Source organism: Moschus berezovskii, chromosome X (assembly GCF_049115385.1).
Source record: "Moschus berezovskii isolate FMDL1 chromosome X, NW_MosBer_1.0, whole genome shotgun sequence".
In the NCBI taxonomy this organism is placed as follows: Eukaryota; Metazoa; Chordata; class Mammalia; order Artiodactyla; family Moschidae; genus Moschus; species Moschus berezovskii.
Genome location: NC_142488.1, coordinates 41,770,436 through 41,790,021, shown reverse-complemented (window position 1 = coordinate 41,790,021; position 19,586 = coordinate 41,770,436). Strand labels below are relative to the sequence as shown.

Genomic DNA, 19,586 nt, shown 5'->3' with positions numbered 1-19,586 from the left:
ATTTTTAAATACAGTATAGTAAGGAAATTCTCTGGTGATCCAGTGGTTAGGACTCATTGCTTGCACTGCCATGGCCCAGGTTCAATCCCTGGTTGGGGAACTAAGATTCCACAAGCCAAGTGGTAAGAAACCAAATCAAACAAAATGAAAGAAACAAAACAAAACAAAAAAACAGTATAGTTAATGCCAGAAAAGTAGAGGCAAACTGTAGATTAACATTATATCAAGGGTGCATGCTATGAACATGACTTATCACTGAGGTCAATCTTGATCACTGAGGCTGAGGTAGTGTTTGGTCAGGTTTCTCCACTGTAAAGCTATTCTTTTTTCTCCCCTTCCATGTTATACTCTTTGGAAGGAAGTCTACGCAAAGTCTGCACTTAAGAAGTAGAGAGTTATGCCCTACTTCCTCGAGGGTGGAGTGTTTAGTTGCTCAGTTGTGTCCGATTCTTTGCGACCGCATGGACTGTAGCCTGTCAGGCTCTTCTGTCCATGGGGATTCTCCAGGCAAGAATACTGCAGTGGGTTGCCATACCCTTCTCTGAGGGCATAAATTATTTGAAATTATTTGAAATTTATCTGCACAGAACATTTGTCTCTTCTCCCCCACTTATTTATTTATTTAACCACTTACTTAAATCCTTATGGATTCATAGACAGTTGTTTCATACTTTCAGTTATAATCCAATATTATGTTACTTATTTTGTTGCTCAAATTGTTTCCGCTTTGGCCACTTAGCATTTTGTGTGTATGTATGTATTTGAGGACTTCGTTACTTTCTGGTATCACAAGATGTACCAGGCTCCTCTTTCTCTGCCCAGCCCTACAATCAGCTATTTCTCCAGTGAGCACAGGTTCCTTTTACTAGAGAACAGTTTTAGAAACCAAGATCTGGGCTCTAAGCATGCCCACTGCTACTAGAGAATCATGTTTCTAAGACCTCTCAGCTCACAGAGTAAGGAAAAAAGGGCGTGTACACACATTTTTAAATCTACCTTTTTTGTACTTCAATTTCTGTCTTATACCTAGTTATCTTTATACTCCTCTATTACAAAAAAAAAAACCATGAAGCAGACTACACAGATAAACATACTTCAAGGAGAAAAAATGTCAGAATATTAAGGTGAAAGAGAAATAAGAATGACACCGGAGATAAGATTAGTAAAATGGTACCTGAATATGTGTATAAGTGGTTAAGAAGAGGAACTGTTCTTAGTGATTTTAAAGCCCAATAACTTGACAGTTCATTTCTAATGGTATATATCCTAAAAACAGAAAAGAACTGCAAACATTTTAATCAGTAATCATTTTGTGGGTGCTAGGTTTAGAATTGTTATTTTGAGGCCATTATGTATGTAATGTGAAACAAAGCAAATGAGTAATCAGGCTGCTATCACTGTGATCCAGGATTTGGGGCCTAAGAATAAGGAAATTCAGATGTAAGAACAATGAGACTAAGTAGAAATCTGGGGCAGGAAATGTACAAGATGGGCCTGGAACATCAATCATAACAGAGAAGAAGGAGGCTAACAGAGACCACTAAGATCGTGACAAAATGGCTCAGAAACCTCTCTATAACAACTCCCACTGGCCAAAGATGGAACAGTTTGAGTATCAAATAAAAACAACTGCAGGGAGTTCCCTGGTTGCCTAGTGGTTAGGAATCTGGCCTTTCAGTGCAGTGACCCAGGATTAATCCCTTGTTGGGTAACTGAGATCTTAGCAAGCTGTGCAGCATGGCCAAAACAACAACAACAAACCCCCAGCTGCAATGGCTTAAATTCACTCATAATAATAAATCAATGAAAACTCTCATTGGTCACCTTTGGAAAATACTAAGGAATCAACTTATTAAAAAAAAAAGAATTTGGCATTCATCCTATCTTCCCTATTTGCATTGAACCTCAAAGTAACCAGGTAACTAACAAAGGGAGATTTCACTGTATAAAAGTATGCTAGCTAATTAGTGGAGAAGGCAATGGCAACCCACTCCAGTACTCTTGCCTGGCAAATCCCAAGGACGAGAGGAGCCTGGTAGGGTGCAGTCCACGGGGTTGCTAGGAGTCAGACATGACTGAGTGAATTCACTTTCACTTTTCACTTTCATGCACTGGAGAAGGAAATGGCAACCCACTCCAGTGTTCTTGCCTGGAGGATCCCAGGGACAGGGGAGCCTGGTGGGCTGCCGTTTATGGGGTCACACAGAGTCGGACATGACTGAAGCAACTTAGAAGCAGCAGCAGCAGCTAATAAGTGAAGACAGAAATAATTAGAATATCAGCATTTTGCAACCTTTAAGAAATTAATAGATATAGTGCAATGATTGTCAATAGATGCTAACATGACACACACAAGAGAGAGATAACCAGACATTCAGTTCAGTTCAGTTCAGTCACTCAGTCGTGTCCGACTCTTAGCGACCCCATGAACCACAGCACGCCAGGCCTCCCTGTCCATCACCAACTCCTGGAGTTCACACAAACTCATGTCCATTGAGTTGGTGATGCCATCCAGCCACCTCATTCTCTGTCGTCCCTGTCTCCTCCTACCCCCAATCGCTCCCAGCATCAGAGTCTTTTCCAGTGAGTCAACTCGTCGCATGAGGTGGCCAAAGTATTGGAGTTTCAGCTTTAGCATCAGTCCTTCCAATGAACACCCAGGATTGATCTCCTTTAGAATGGACTGGTTGGATCTCCTTGCAGTCCAAGGGACTCTTAAGAGTCTTCTCCAGCACCACAGTTCAAAAGCATCAATTCTTCGGCACTCAGCTTTCTTCACAGTCCAACTCTCACATCCATACGTGACCATGGGAAAAACCATAGCCTTGACTAGACGGACCTTGGTTGGCAAAGTAATGTCTCTGCTTTTTAATATGCTATCTAGGCTGGTCATAACTTTCCTTCCAAGAAGTAAACGTCTTTTAATTTCCTGGCTGCAATCAGCATCTGCAGTGATTTTGGAGACCAAAAAAATAAAGTCTGACACTGTTTCGACTGTTTCCCCATCTATTTCCCTTGAAGTGATGGGACCAGATGCCATGATCTTCATTTTCTGAATGTTAAGCTTCAAGCCAACCTTTTCACTCTCCTCTTTCGCTTTCATCAATAGGCCTTTGAGTTCCTCTTCACTTTCTGCCATAAGGGTGGTGTCATCTGCATATCTGAGGTTATTGATAATTCTCCCAGCAATCTTCATTCCAGCTTGTGCTTCTTCCAGCCCAGCGTTCCTCATGATGTACTCTGCATATAAGTTAAATAAGCAGGGTGACAATATACAACCTTGACGTGCTCCTTTTCCTATTTGGAACCAGTCTGTTTTTCCATGTCCAATTCTAACTGTTGCTTCCTGACCTGCATACAGGTTTCTCAAGAGGCAGGTCATTACCAGGCTCTTAAAGGAAGTGCATACCACCATGTATGAAGTAATTAGGAAGAAAGGAAGGAAGGAAGGGAGGAGAGAAAGGCAAAGAGCAACCAAACTAAATTCTAACATGATCTAGCCTCTAGATATGACACTTAGGGGCCAGAAGAACATGTTAAATAATATCACTGGGATGCAATCAACAAAATCTAGATTGTAGGAAATTATACAGGAGTACCTGGTTTCTTTCATTTTTTTAAAAACAACTTGCCTGCTCCTGCTCTCTCTCCCCCTTTATCCTTCACCAGCTTCTCCTATAATAAACTTCTAAACATGGCTAGTTCTGTTTTGATGTCTGCTCTCAGAGGACACAGACTGACATGGTATTTTGTTGATACAGAGAATGGTATAAAATATACATACCCAGAATAAAGGATGAGTTTGGGTCTATAAGATCTAAAATGCAGGAAGGCTAAACCATAATATCCAGCGCTGCTCTCTGCTAATGTTTGTACGCACCTTTGACTCCTTCAAGTACAATGTACCCTTGCATTACTGACATCCATCCAAGATTTAGGTATGCAACAAATATTTGGAATCTGCTCACAAAAAAGGCATCTCATGACAGTTTAAATAAATGTGAGCCAGTGTCTGCAAACTGGTGCAATGTGTTTTCTGGGACAGAGTCAAAGGCCTCTTCTGTTGACCATCGTAAGAAAAGAAAAAGGATGAAGGTGTGATGAAAAACATATTTATGCATAAATCTTTGTTATGTTTATTTCTGTAGGATTACATCCTAGAAGGAAGATTACTAGGTCAAAAAATATGAACATTTTTTAGGCTCAAAGCACTGCTCTATATTGAAAAGCAGAGAAACTCAGATGCAAAAAGTTTAATTTCTTCCCAGTTCCCCTTAATCAATCTAACCATAAACCAATTAGATTGATAAAAAACACCCTTGGGTTTGCTAGAATTATTTGATTAGCTCCTCTTCTAAGGGAGGATGAACTTGCCCTCTGCATGCTGCCTAAGGAGAAGCAGAGGTGGCTCTGAATTCCAGCAGCTGTTGGGACCTGTAGCAATCATGCACCCAGAGGCAGCCTGACAGTTGGTTTAGTGCTTCACATCCTACAGATCAATTTCAGGTGCCTTTCCTGTTGCCTCTCAGTCTTTCTTCAGAATAGATTTTATTACCCCCATATTCCTGATAAGGAAACCAAGTGCCTGATATGCCCACAACAAAGGCTCCTAAAAAGTGAAAACTTTTATTTCTTACACCCTAACTTACAAAGCTGGAGCCTCAATAAGGTAGAATCCAATGTGTAATTCTAAACAAGCTTGATGAGTGGGTTTCAGTGACAGTAGTAAATAAACACTACTCCAGAGGCTAAGGGAGGTGGGGGAAGCAGGGCTAGTTGAGCCAGGACAAATGAGCACACCAGTAACAAAGGTCATTTTGCACTTTGGCATTTAATTTAAACAAAATTAAAAAGCTTGGGGGTGGGGGGAAGGTTTCTACATTACAGGAAAATGATTGGCCCTATCTCAGCAAGGGCCAGAAAAGTTTGAGCTCTTAGTTTGAGAAATAAGTAACATGTTTAAAATCTTTCAAAGGGATTCCAGAAAAAATGGTTTTCAAAAGGTCTGTTAGGGAAATTAAAATGGAAGCAGTCTTGTTCAGGCTTCAGAAGTAGGGGAGCAGGCCTCTGACCAACTTCTGATCCTGCTTGGACTACATGTCTGCTTATAAGCACACCAATTGTTATCAGCAAGTCAAGCGGCACTTTATAGATAAGAAAGAGAGTAGGTCTCAGAATTCCTTAAGCCCCTGGGGACCTAGCCAGGCCCCCAGGATTTAAGGAATCTTATGACTCACAAGATGAAACAAACAGCATTGTAAAAGTTAAAAAAAAATAGAGCTGCATTTTTGCATGCAAACTGATGATAATATCAGTTTGTGGCCTAGGGTTATGAGCAGGACCCCCGAAGCTGCAATCTAAAGTCTCGCCGGTGGGATGGAGGCACCAGCTTGGACCCTTTTCCTAACTGGGACTTCAGATTGCTGTTACTTGGAGCTTCCCAGTGCTGTTCAAGTCTAGATGCAGGTTTCAGCCCAATTTGGTGATGTATATGCTGTTATTTCTCTCTATTGTTTCTATACCTTTCCTTTAAATGATTGTATATTGAAATTAAGTTAAATAAACCTTTTATTAAACATTGAAATTCTTTATTCATGTGCAACAAGTGGTTCCTTTTGTTAACAAATCCTTCAAACCCAAAATGAAAGTAAAACTTTAGGCAAAACAAGACCTTGGAATTTTAAAGGGAAAGGTTTAAGTCATTTAAAAAATATATACTTTCTAAGATGCTGAATAAATTGGGGGTGGGGAGTGAATGTTTCAGTTTGCATATTTACTGTGAAGAAGACTCTGATAAAGAACTTCCATGATAATTTAAAACTAGAAAATACAGAATATGAAAATACAGTCAAGATGCCATTAGAAAATTTACTTTTGAATAATAACTAATTTTGAATAAAAACACGGTTAAGTCATAAATAAAGCACAGGCAAACACTTGTGGTCCAAAAGGGCTTTTTCTAATATATCAACTACTGTCTGTTGATTTGAATGGGAAAAAAAAACACTAAAATAATGCCTGCTTCAAGGTACAAGTATTCAGTTATATTTCTTAATTCTTTTTTTGTCCTTATTCTGTGTAATCATTATGCATTCTACCCTCCCCTCATCACTACAAAATTCAATAATCACCTATGGGAAAAAAATCGTCTCTCACATGTCAACTACACAGATTAGTTTAAGGGCTTTTGACATATATTTCAAAATCAATAAATAGAAGTCGTGTTTTTTAATAAATGGGATAAAATTTTTAGAAAAGAAAAGATTTTTAAGTCTGAAGATAAGTCATCAAATACAATGTAGCTACTAAAAGTAGATTTTAAACTCAAATTTTTTATTTGTATATTTGTTATAGAAAGAGAAAATGTCATATTAAACCTACTTCATTTTGTTCCAGAGATACACAGATTAGCCAAAGCTAAGAGTATTGTGCATGATAGCTCTTCCTGTCATTCATTTTCTATCATTTAATGGCCACATGAAATCTAGGGCAATAAAAGAAGCCAGCTTCCCACCCACCTCTCCTGGCACCCTTCCCCACCTTTAAGATAGGGGAAAGGGTTTTAATAGTGGTAGCAATGGCAAGCCACTCCAGTACTCTTGCCTGGAAAATCACATGGACAGAGGAGCCTGGTGGGCTGCAGTCCATGGGGTCGCTACTAGTCGGAGGTGACTGGGCGACTTCACTTTCACTTTTCACTTTCACACATTGGAGAAGGAAATGGCAACCCACTCCAGTGTTCTTGCCTGGAGAATCCCAGGGACGGGGGAGCCTGGCGGGCTTCTGTCTATGGGGTCGCAAAGAGTCAGACAAGACTGAAGTGACTTAGCAGCAGCAGCAGTAAATGGTTAACAACCATCCCTGGCCTCAGGCCATGGAGAGGACACTTGATTTGCAACATTTGTCTCCATGATATATATACACTCTCATCACGGCTGATTTGGAATCATCATTGTGATTACAAGCTACCAGTGTGATATCACTGAACGTGAAACTGGGAAGACATATGTTCAATCAGGCTCAGTCCTTTCAAGACAGTAGAAGCTGGCTCCAACACATGCTGTTAGACCTATAGACTCCTGGACTCATGTCAGAGATGGGAAGGAAAAACAAGCATTGCAGAGGCAGTTTATTGAACTTGCAAGTGTATGAGATTCATTGGTATCCTAGACTCTTAAGGGTCCTAGTGTCTAGCCTGTGAACCTCCCATGGGCATGTCTGAAGAAAGAGATCTAAGGGGGCACTGGTAAAATATTTCTGCACCTGCACCAAGAGCTCTTCCTCTCCCATATTATGGCAAACCGAGTTCATTAGGAGGAAGAGAGCCCCAAACTCCCAAACGTCCAGTGGTTTTCTGTGACAGTAGTAGGTTTTCTGTGACAGTGGTCTTCTGTGGAGAAGCTGAACACACAAAGAGTTTGTTAAAACCCTATTATGTATATAAGGATCTGATCAGTTTCAAAAGGCAAAACCCCCCCAAAAAAGGGAAAACGGCAGACGAGAATCTTTAATCACTTTGCAATTAAGTATTTTAAATGAGGATGATGAGTTTAAAACAATATAATTTCTTTTCTGGTTTCTCTCTCTTCAACCATTTGGGTTTTAGAGAAACCAAAATAAAATAGGTTAATGGATTTATTAGAGAGGCTTAAAAAAGACTCAAGTCTGCTAAAAGCACACCTCATATGAGAGTTCAGGCAATTGTTAATCCTGGTTATTAGATCAGGAAAGCCTGGGTGAGATGATGTATGCAGCCAGCATCGGTGTTGCCATAGCAACCTCAAACCAACCTCCGGCTTCTTACAGCCATTGCCCATGGAAACCGTGCTTCCACAGATTCAGCAGTGCTTCTGATGTCCTGAGATGGCTCCTCCCCATAGAAATGGGATAGGAAATGATTTAAGCCACACAGCACACCTGAAGAAGGAATTAATACCAGCAATGAAGCCTTTGAGGAAATGGCCCTTTGCTTCCTGGGCTATAAATCTGTAACTGTGGAACCTAGCTTCATACCTGCCTTCTCTACCTCCTCACCAAGGGCCCTTTCTTTTACCTTACTTCTTCAAGTGTATTCACATTAGGAAAAGATGAAATTTGTCCATTTGACTTGTGCTACCTTTTCCAGTTCAATTATCGATTTTCCTTCTACGACAAATGATCTGAATAAACCTTGAAATGTAGCATATTCCTCATGAAAAATGTCCAGTGACCCCACTTTCAATATGGACAAGTGATATAATCATCTCTCACAATCTGTTACCCTGCTGTATTTTTCTTCTTAGCACACATCACCACCTGGCACTCTCTATACATCTGCTGCTTCCCACCACTGCAGTCATAGCCACTCTTGTCCAAACCATTGTGGCCTTTTGCCCTTGTCCAAGGCAACATAACCTCCTGCCCAGAGATATGCCTCTTGACTACTGTCTAATATGTGCTATACACCTTTGCATCCCTGGAATGGAGCCTGCTGTGTTGCAGGTGCTCAAACGTTTGTTGCAATGAACAGAGGAACTACATACCAAGAAAACAAAACTGTGCTCACCTGTATGAGGGCAACAGGCAAGTTTCCAAAGCTACTTAAATTATATTTATCTCAAGCAACTAAGAAAGACTGACAAGGATAGAATGCCTGGTCATTTAAACCTCTATGCCCAGGTAAGTTAGGAGATTCTTAATACTACCAGTACCTTTTCTACATACATAAACATGACAAAACCATTCTTGTTATCTATCTACCTACCTATCTGTCTATATCTACCTGCATTTTGTGCGTCCTTTCACAGAAATAATTATCTGCTTTTGAAAATGCCAAATCTTCTAATCCCTTTGATAAGCTAAAAAGACAGAATTGTCTTAAATGATAAATAGATAAAAACTAGCAATTAAGTTTAATTTGCCCTGAATTCGATAGACTGGTTGTCTAGACAGTCCTAATTTATTTGATTATTATTCAGCATTCATCTTCACTTTAGATAAATGGATCTCACCCAACTTAGGGAATGGAATTACCCTTTAATTCATTATTTGCCCCATTCTTTCACTGAAACTGAAAATACACTCAGGGGCACTCCACACTGCTGTACTCAGATTCTGCATACTAGGATGCACTGTGGTTAGGCAGCAATTTCCAAAATGTTTTATGGCATACTAGTCTTCAAGATGCTCTGGGGTAAAGTATCAATGGAAGTTGGGACATATGCTGTTTCTCCTTCTGGGAAATGTATGATGCATGCTGGCATACTAAAGGTTCTGATAAGTCCTGCAGTGAAGAGACTCATTTAACTTAGCATTTCTCCACCTTCTGCCTAAAAAAATTATATCTAAAAAAATACACTTTGGGAAATCTGGTTTCATTTCTTAAAATATTGGCAAATATTTAGTAATAAACTCACCTAGGCAGGGTCCCAAGTGAACAATGCCTAGAGCATAAGCTAAGGGTTGAAGCTTTAGTGTAGCTTTACTGTAGCTATCGTTTATGTTCTGCTGGCTCTCCTAGTTCTTCCTGTTTATTTCTTAAAGTGGGATTTTTCTTCAACTTTGACGCTCATCACCACCTATGAATGTGTACAGTGTATATCATATATTAAATATTTTATTAATTTTCTATTATTCAGTGAAGTGTTCTCTGACCAAAGAATTCTTACATAATGGCACTTTTGGACTCTTGGAGCAAATACTACAAAGAAAAAGGTACAGTCAAACATCAGTTCATGCTGAAGTTTTAGAAGCAATGTTTCCAAAGAAGGAAAAAAGCTAAAACCATAAATTTTGTTCAAAGCACATATTGAGCATTCAATCAATATTTACTGAATAAATAAATAAATGAGTGAAGAATACATGCAGACATGCAAGAAAAAGGTTTTTGACTTAGGCCATAGCTAACAGTTAATTAATTTAATCTGGAAAAAAAAGTCACCTGAAAGGTCATTCTTGTTACATTTCAGAATTCATCCAAGATCCACAGCACTTCTGTCAAGCATTATTTCCACCATGAAACACTTTCCTGTCTGTCATTTCCTTCTCCTTTTTGTGTCACCACTGAACTAGCCTCAAATATCAAGGGTACTTCAGGTTCATAGTTGTAACTCCTGCTATATAGAGGGGTCCTATGCCTCACATGGTCACTGGATAGATAAATGGACTGGATAGATAAATAGATAACTCTTCCATTTGGGTCTGAATTTTGTCAGATGCCTTCAATGACCAATGACCTTATGTGTTATTACAAATGCATATTAAATCGAAATGTATATTTAACATTGATGGTTTCAATTCAATACATAAAATCTGTAAATACTAATATTAGTATTTAAAAATCACATCGACCACCACACCCTTCCATTATCTTTACCAATGTTCTCTCCCCAAGTTCTTTCTTTTCAAAATAGGCAGGTTCACTGTTCTATTTGGATGAACCACAAGCTGGAATCAAGAGTGCCGGGAGAAATATCAATAACCTCAGATATGCAGATGACACCACCCTTATGGCATAAAGTGAAGAAGAACTAAAGAGCCTCTTAATGAAAGTGAAAGAGGAAAGTGAAAAAGTTGGCTTAAAGCTCAACATTCGGAAAAGTAAGATCATGGCATCTGGTCCCATAACTTCATGGCAAATAGATGGGGAAACAATGGAAACAGTGACAGAGTTTATTTTCTTGGGCTCCAAAATCTCTGTAGATGGTGACTGCAGCCATGAAATTAAAAGACGCTTGCTCCTTGGAAGAAAAGCTATGACCAACCTAGGCAGCATATTAAAAAGCAGAGACATTATTTTGCCAACAAAGGTCTGTCTAGTCAAAGCTACGGTTTTTCCAGTAGTCATGTATGGATGTGAGAATTGGACCATAAAGAAAGTTGTGCACTGAAGAATTGATGCTTTTGAACTGTGGTTTTGGAGAAGACTCTTGTGAGTCCCTTGGACTGCAAGGAGATCAAACCAGCCAATCCTAAAGGAAATCAGTCCTGAATATTCATTGGAAGGACTGATACTGAAGCTCCAATACTCTGGCCACCTGATGCAAAGAACTGACTCATTGGGAAAGACCCTGATGCTGGGAAAGATTGAAGGCAAGAGAGAGGCGGGTGTTAGAGGATAAGATGGTTGGATGGCATCACTGACTCCATGGACATGAGTTTGAGCAAGTTCTGGGAGTTGGTGATGGACAGTGTGAATGAGTATCTGGAAGAAAGACCCAAATACTGATTTAAGTTAGAGTAGGATATCAATCGGAGAAGGCAATGGCAAGCCACTCCAGTACTCTTGTCTAGAAAATCACATGGACAGAGGAGCCTGGTGGGCTGCAGTCCATGGGGTCGCTACTAGTCGGACATGACTGAGCGACTTCACTTTCACTTTTCACTTGCACACATTGGAGAAGGAAATGGCAACCCACTCCAGTGTTCTTGCCTGGAAAATCCCAGGGACAGCGGAGCCTGGTCGGCTGCCGTCTATGTGGTCGCACAGAGTCGGACACGACTGAAGCGACTTAACAGCAGCAGCAGCAGCAGTATATCAATATGAAGGATGATGAAAACTATTTCCAAAATACAACATGGAAGAAAAAAAGATAAAGCTTTGAAGAAGGGGTCCAAAAGAGAAAGCTGAAGACAGACCCTTGAACCAACTATATTGAAAAAGATATTGGAAGATAGATCATGCATAACTTAATCCAACCTCTAATTTTACAGATGACAGAACTGTGATTCAAAGATGTTAAGCTGCCTTAATTCATAAGGCTAGATGACAGCAGAATAAAAAACAGATCATCCAAAGGAAAACACAAATTGCTGGTAAAACTGCAAAACATTTTTCAAATAAAAGGATAAAGCAGTCCTAAAAATCAACTTGTCTCAAACACAACATTTAAAATGTAACTTGACTTCTTTTAATTCATTTTATGCAGTTCTAAACACTTGAATTTAAAATGAAAAGTAACTGTCATTGTGAAATCCATCTATCTCATACATACAAGGAATTCCCTGGTGGCTCAGACGGTAAAGAGTCTGCCTGCAATGCAGGATAACCAGGTTCAATCCCTGGGTCAGGAAGATCCTCTGAAGAAGGAAATGGCAACCTACTCCAGTATCTTGCCTGGAAAATCCCATGGATGGAGGAGCCTGGCAGGCTACAGTCCATGGGGTCACAGAGTCAGACACAACTAAAGCAACTTCACCTCACTTCATACATGCAAGTGTCATTTTCAAACCAGTGCTGATTGGATATCTACACTCTTGCAAACCCCTGTATGTGATATGAAACTGCAATATTACTGGAGTATGCCTGTATTTAAATACTGGCCAGATTTATCATATGTAAAATAGGTGTATGACACACCTGCACAAAGGCTGCATGACCCAATATTTGCCAATAACAGACTCCCACATTTCCTTTTCTCAACTATTGGTCTCTGTGATCCAATTATACTATAGTTATACTATACTTCTATAATTATATTATACTTAGATCTATTGTTTGATGTTTGTTTGGGTTGTTTGTTTGTTTTTCCTTTTTGGCAATGCCACAGCATGTGGGATCTTAGTTCACCAACCAGGGATCAAACCCATCCCCCTGCAGTGGAAGCACAGTCTTAACCACTAGACCACCAGGGAAGTCCTTAGATCTATTGCTAAATAGCCAATAATTATGTATAGATTCATATAAATTAGTATTGGCCAAATGTTAAAACTGCCCATTAAATGTCAGATAAACCCCAAAGCTCATTCAACCATGAAGACATCAAAAATCAGAATCAAATAAATTTAATTCTTGTATTCTTTCTTCACCATCAAAAGTTAATGAAGTCAAAGAATCCTAGCTTAGAGAAAAAAAAAAGGGGGCAAAGAAGTGGTCCTGAGAGGCAGAAAATGAATGCTTAGGTTTCAGTGAACCACAGAGTATCTAAATAACCAATGCATGGAAACTGGCATATTTTTTATTGTAAGCTTTTCTTAATCACTGCAAAACCATACAGTATGTGCTGCCAAGTTCTGGGTTAAAATGCCTAAAATACTGCTAGCAGAAATGATTCTTCATGGTGGTGTAGTTCAACAAAAAGGGAAACTGTGGTATGTTGTGGACTTGCTGGCAGGATTCAGAACATTAGTCAGTCTTCTTGCGAAATGACTTTTCTGTCTCCAGTGATAAGAAAGATCCCATCCTTGCTGCTCTTGCACAGCACAACGTTCTGAGTGGCTAGTGCTCTCAAGTCTTTTGCTGCTGCATCGCTTCAGTTGTGTCCAACTCTGTGCGACCCCATAGACGGCAGCCCACCAGGCTCCCCCGTCCCTGGGATTCTCCAGGCAAGAACACTGGAGTGGGTCACCATTTCCTTCTCCACTCAAGTCTTTTAGTGGAGCTCAATTTGTGGATATAAATATAAGGAGGTTCTGTTGCTTAGTCACTATTTAGAAATACCTCTCTCTACAAGACACTTGAAATTTAATCTAAAGAAAACAAAAAACAAAACAAAACATGGAAAGACTCTAATCACCCAGGACTATCCAGTGTTATGATGAAAGTGCTTTCACTGTGTCCTGGCTAATCATGGGGGCAGACGTGACACACTAGGGTGACCTCAGCGACTACCAGGATCACATCACTACAGGCAAAGCAGGCAACTGTTTTCCTTCCCTGGAACTCTTGTCATAGGTTTAAATTAAACACTGCTCATATGTGCCTTAGGGCTTCCCAACTCTGTATCTGTACTCCTTTGGCCTCTCTGGTATGTCTTTTTTCTATACTCTTATTTCTACCTGTTAAAAATCCTACTGATCTCTCAAGGTCCTGGCATTTTGTGCAGCTTCATAATATTAATATTTCTCTCATTGTATGAATGTCAATTATTTTCTCATTTGGTTACTGCTCGCAAGAGGGTGGGGCACTGTGTGAGCTGGGACACTTGCTATTCCTCTTTATCTACCTCTAACCCTGTGATCTGGTAAGCATATGGTAGCCTAATTTATGGTTCCCAAAATGCTTGAACAAGTTTCCAGGCCCCAGAGTCACCCCTTCTCATAATGAGCTGCTTTCAGGGGTACTGCATTCTCTTTCCCTAAATGTATTTGTTCAAAACTATAGCCAGGAGATGCTGTGGAGATGATTAAAATCTTAGGGGACTGGACTAGATTGTCTTTTAAAAACTCCTTTGGCCCAAAGATTCTGAAGTATTCACTGTCCCCTGGAGGTGGGATTTTTTCCCCCTCTCTTTCCCTTTTATTCTTTCTTCCTAAAGAGAGCTAATTCAGAAATTCCCAGGGGAAGATTTTAAAATCTTACACCACTGGATTTCTGTCATTTGCTTTATCTGTCTTGGTTCATGAGTAAGAACTAGCATGTAAAGTCAGTGACTCAACTGCTATCCTTAAAATAACAGCAAAACATAGGACATAAAATAAGTTCAAATGGTCAGATAAAGATTACAAGCTCCACAAGAGAGAAAAGTCAAGGAGAGGCAAAAGGATCAAGCAAAAGGGCTTTAATCGGGTATTGAAGAATGGATAGGATGCAAATGTTCAGAGAGAAGCACTTCTGTGTTAAGAAAAACAAAAACAGGGAAGGACCAGAGGAACAAAATAAACACGGCATAGCACTGAAGACAGGACAGCAGTGTGACTAAAGCCGTGTTAGGGACAGTGGGAAATGCTACTTGTCCAACAAGGTGGGACTAGATACGTGTGTGGGGTGGGGAGGGGAGCTTGAGAGGCTGGCAGTAGACCACTGAATGTCTTGAGCAGAACAAGCTGATGAAATAAGTATTTTTAAAAAATCAAGTCTTAACGTAAAAAAACCAAGGGATGGACATGAAGGGAGACCCCAAAGGGTGGTCATTAGGAAGATGGTTAAAACCTGGTTAGTCGAAGGGGTTAAGGGTCCTTCCTGGGGATGGCAGACATACAAAAGAGGAAAGAGCTCCAAGGAGGAGTCAGAAGGATCTGTTGACTGGCTATAGAAGATAAAACAGAAGGAGTGCCCCAAATGATGGAAAGGATAGTGGTGCCAAGAACAGAGTCGAGGAAATGAGTAAGAGAAGCTGGGTTGGAGGACAAGGAGGCTTTGGAACACATTGAATATGAAGTAAGAATAAGGCAGTCAATTCTGAAATATAAATATCCAAGAGCAGACAAGCTATGGGACAGGAGTTGGGACAAAGCCAAAGGATTCAAACTAGACACTTAAGAGCTTTGTGTAGATAAAGCGAAAGGTGAGGTCCTAGAATGAAAAATAGAGGGGAAAGTGCATATGAGCCCCAAAGTGATGAATAATTGAAACTTGAGGCCATTTCAAAACCAGAAGGTTGCAAGAATATGGGCCCAATGAAAGGACTAGAAAAGGAGCAATCAGTGTCGGATAAAAATTCAGGATCTGATGATGTCACAAAAAGCATGAAAGAAGTTCCAGAAAGGCCTTGGTGATGGATGACAGATGATGGATGAAGGACCAGAACAGATTGCAGATACCATAACACTACTTACAAATAAGTAGGAAGGGTTGCCCCTTCTCAATTAAATACATAAAATTTCATAGGTGAATGGGAGGAAAAAGGGATCTTGTGGCTATAAGACATGCTCTGTTCTAAGATTTTTAATAACAAAAGGGAAATACATTAAGATGTTGCTGTTCTTTGTGCAGAGATAGTTACAAAAAAATGAAAGATAATTCCGTGCATATGGATTGCTTTTGAGGAATTTAGGATTTGTATGCTTTGGAGAGCTATTTTGTTACATAACAGGAATAACACATCGGATGCAAAGTATTGGTCATATATTATAAGTATGTATATATGTGGCACACTAAAATGTGCCGGTCTGACAAGAGTTTTAAGAAATATCCAAAAGCATTTAAAACTGATATGGAGACTATTAAGTAACTCATGGGATACTCCTAAGAACACACAAAGATGATGTGTTTCAGAGCTCAAGAACCATTGTGAAGTAACACCTCTCACCTGCTTGGGAAACACCTCGTCTGTGTGCAGGGTTTATCCTGAGCTAGACTTACATCTACTTTCATTTTTGTTGTGAAGCATCTGGCAAGACACAGCCAGAAAGCAATGTTTCTGGTCAATTTTGGTGTTAAAAAATCAAGTCTGACTGATAAGAGATGATATTAAAGGAATCCCAGTGCCTTTTCCACTGTCACTGGTAAAGTGGAAGTTGGGCTCTGGAATAGGAGTGTGAACTACCGTGAAAGACATACTCTCTTCTTCCTGCATGTGGAAATGAACAAAGTAATAATTCTTAGTGACCATGGGAAGATCCAGATTTTGAGGAACTTAAAGCTTACATAATTTGGTTGCCTCTTCAAGAAAAAGAAAAGAATGCAAAATTACAAATACAAGATTCAGTATGAAACTGGTTTTTTTTTAAGGATGAGAACCAGAAGGGACCTGCAGTTTCAAGGCTGTAGAACCTTACATCAGCTCCATTGTAAATCCAATTCTGTTCATGACCTACTACTTCGAGTAAAGTATGGAAAGGGAGAAGAGTCAGTCATCAGGCAGAGAAAAAGTAAAAGACAAAATGCTCCTTAAGGGATACTAGAACAAGAAGACAGGCAAAAACTCACAGTAAGACCCCTAAACTGTGAAATATGAATGATATGGAGATGAGGAATGGAGACGGAACTCTTAGTCAATTTACACAACACATTATCATAATCTTTATTTTCCAGTGGTGAACAATCACATTGCTTATCTAGGAGGCTTGCATACAAGAATCAGGCTTTTAGAAACACCAGTCCACTTCATTGCAGGCACTCAACAAGTGTTTGATGAATGAATAAATAAGCTAATAAATGAATGTAGGGGAACAAGAGAAATACTTTTTCATACTCAACCAAGATCTGCTTTCCTAATGCTCTGACATACATATGTGTTTTTGCTGGCCCTGACTGGAGTTGTCAGAGCAATAGTTAGTCTCTTCCCTGGTAGTTAAGAATGTTACCCGAAACAGGCCAAGTCAAAAGCTATCTCTAAGCAAAATTCATCTGTAAGCACGTTCAGAGTCTCCTCAAAAGGATTATACCTAAAAATGGCTACTTGGAGGCACCCTACTTACTCCCTCCCACCTCATTTCTCCCTCCTTCTAAATTAGATTCTGCAGGTATATTTCAGAAATGATTAACATCCTCCCAGGTCGTGGACAGACTAGTGTGGGGCTCTATCTAGATGTGAAGCACAATTCTTAAATTTCAAACATTTTACCAGTTACGACATCATAAGTGACAATTTAACGTGTCAATCATGATGAGGTTTCCAGGAAGATCCGAGGAAACTTCCTACACCACTCAGTTGGACAGCTACAAACCCAAACCGGGACTAGAGGAACATAGGCTTGCCAGCTGCCTCATAACAGGGCAAGATTTAGGCGGTGGAGAAAGACACAAACAGGTCCCTTATCTGCCCGCAGCCCCTGCTTCACAGAGGGATTCCCTTTGAGCAATAATTGCCCTACACTTTCTGCGAGTTCTAAAAAAAAAAAAGAGGGGGGTGGAGTAGGTTAAAACTAAGAGCCCACCTTTCTCCCACTGCCCCCAAGCTAAAAAAAGAAAAAGAAACCTTTTCCTAAAAGATTCTTCCTCCTTCCTCTCCAGTTACCAGATTTTCTAAGGAAAAGCGCTTGGAGAATAGCAGGACTGGAACAACACTATTACTACCTCGATACTACAAAAATCCATAAGCTGATGTTCTGTTTGGGGCAAAGGGCGTGAAATCAGTAAGGAGAAACAACCACCACCGGAATTAGGAGTAAGGGTTTCACGTGAGAGAAAACCATTGTCACTTTCCCAGTTGGGTGACGTGACTTCGCAGAGTTACCTCCGTTTCTAGGTTTTGTAAAATAGGGACGAAGAGTACCCACCTCACAGGACCGCTGAGGGCTGAGAAAATCCACGTAAACTGCTAAATGCAACTGCACGGCAAGAGCTAATTAAATATTAGTATTTCGTAGTAGTAGTAAAAATTATTGTGCCTGCCTCCCCCAGGTCACACCACCGGCTCAATCCCATTCCCTCCTCTCAGGATCGGGGGCCGGCAGCTGTAGCAGTCTCGCATGCACAAGGGAGACAACCCCCCCCCCACCTCCGCCCCCAAACGCCACTTTCAGACTGCAAGTCCCCCACACTGGGCCGGCCAGGGTCCCTCAGGCTAGTGCTAGTGCTACGGTCCACACTGACCTGAGATGCCGCCTCCGATCACGACTACGTCGAACATCTGGCCCGCGTCACTCGTCTTCTGCAGACTCTCCATGCTCTGGTTGCGGCTCTCCCGGGGCGTGGGTACAGGAGTGGGTCTGGCCGAGGGCGGAGCGGACTTTTCTACAGAGTCTCGGTGCGGGGGGGCGGGGAGCCCGAGGGCGGAGCCGATTCCTCCACCGATTCCTGGGCGGAGCTGGGCGCCGAGGGCGGAGCGACCCCTGATACTGGTACCCCGGGGGAATCCGGGGGTAGAGCCGATCCTTCCACTAATCTTTGAGGGTAACTTTGCTCTGAGAGCTGAGTGGACTCTTGGGTGGACACTTGAGAGTTCACGGGAGTAAGAGGTCCTGGTATCGAACTCCGAGGGGTGCTAAGATCTGAGGGCAGGGGGGAGGGGGACCCTCGAATCGACGCTCGGGAGGAGTACGAAATCTCGATAGATCCTCGCGCCAAACTCTCAGCAAAGCTGACCACCGAGGGCGGGGCAGACCCTGTACCGACTCTTGGGACAAGGCTGAGAGCGGGGCAGATCTTTTTGCAGATAACTGCTGGAAGTCGGGCTTGGAGACACGGCTGGACTCTTGTCCTGATAGTGGGGGGGGGGGAGTTACTGGGTGGTCCTTGCACCGAACTCAAGGGGGACCTGGATACTGAGGGCGAGGTTAATCCAAGTAGTGACACTGGGGGAGTGTTATTGGGTGGTGGAGGTTCTGGTGCCGATGTTTTGATAAAGGCGGTCTTCACGGATGAGATGGAACCTTGCACCGACCCTCTGAAGGTGTTGGTGGGTCTAGGAGTTTCTCCTATTGATATCAGCGTGGAGTCCAGTGCTGAGGGCAAGGTGGTATGTAGGGGCAATCGGGGAGACCTTGAGGGCGGGACAGATCATTGTACAGATACCCGGGAGTTGCTGGGGCCCGGGTGAGAGGTCGAGGCGGCCTAGTCTGTGGTGGTCGGGCGGAGGGCAGACATACGGACCCTGTCGTTCAGGCTGCGGGTGCCAAAGCCCCAGATGCCAACCCCGAGACCTGTATCAGTTCTTAAGCCAAAACCCGGGATGAGTTGGGAGGACGCGCTGCAGCCTCGGGTGTATCTCGCGTCCGCCGCTGTGGACGTGTTCGACAGGCAGCTGGAATGCTGGTGGGAGGTCAACCAATCTGAACTGGTGTTCCAGGACGAGGAGGACGAGGCTACGCCCGCGATGTTGGCGGCCTCCAGGATCTGGGCGGGAGGTTTCCGACTCCCGGCGAGCGTTGTAACTCGTGCCCATTCCCGCCGCGGCGGCCGCTGCTGAAGGGGGCGGCCGAGTTGGGTGCGCTCATTGATCCGGAGCGCGGGGCGGGGAGGGGGAGCGGGGCTGGGGGCGATGTTCTTCTCTCCTTCGCCCCTC

At 41.8% G+C, this 19,586-nt stretch overlaps 1 protein-coding gene across 1 annotated transcript in view; it reads right to left on the bottom strand.

Annotated features, from left to right (window-relative positions):
- The window catches only part of MAOA (monoamine oxidase A), an 85,040-nt gene extending 66,713 nt beyond the window's left edge, over window positions 1-18,327 (bottom strand). Inside the window, exon 1 of the mRNA XM_055438391.2 lies at window positions 18,176-18,327. Coding sequence (XP_055294366.1) covers window positions 18,176-18,248 — 73 coding nt within the window. The 5' untranslated portion in view covers window positions 18,249-18,327. The remainder of the gene's footprint in view (window positions 1-18,175) is intronic.
- Window positions 18,328-19,586: the final 1,259 nt, after the last annotated feature.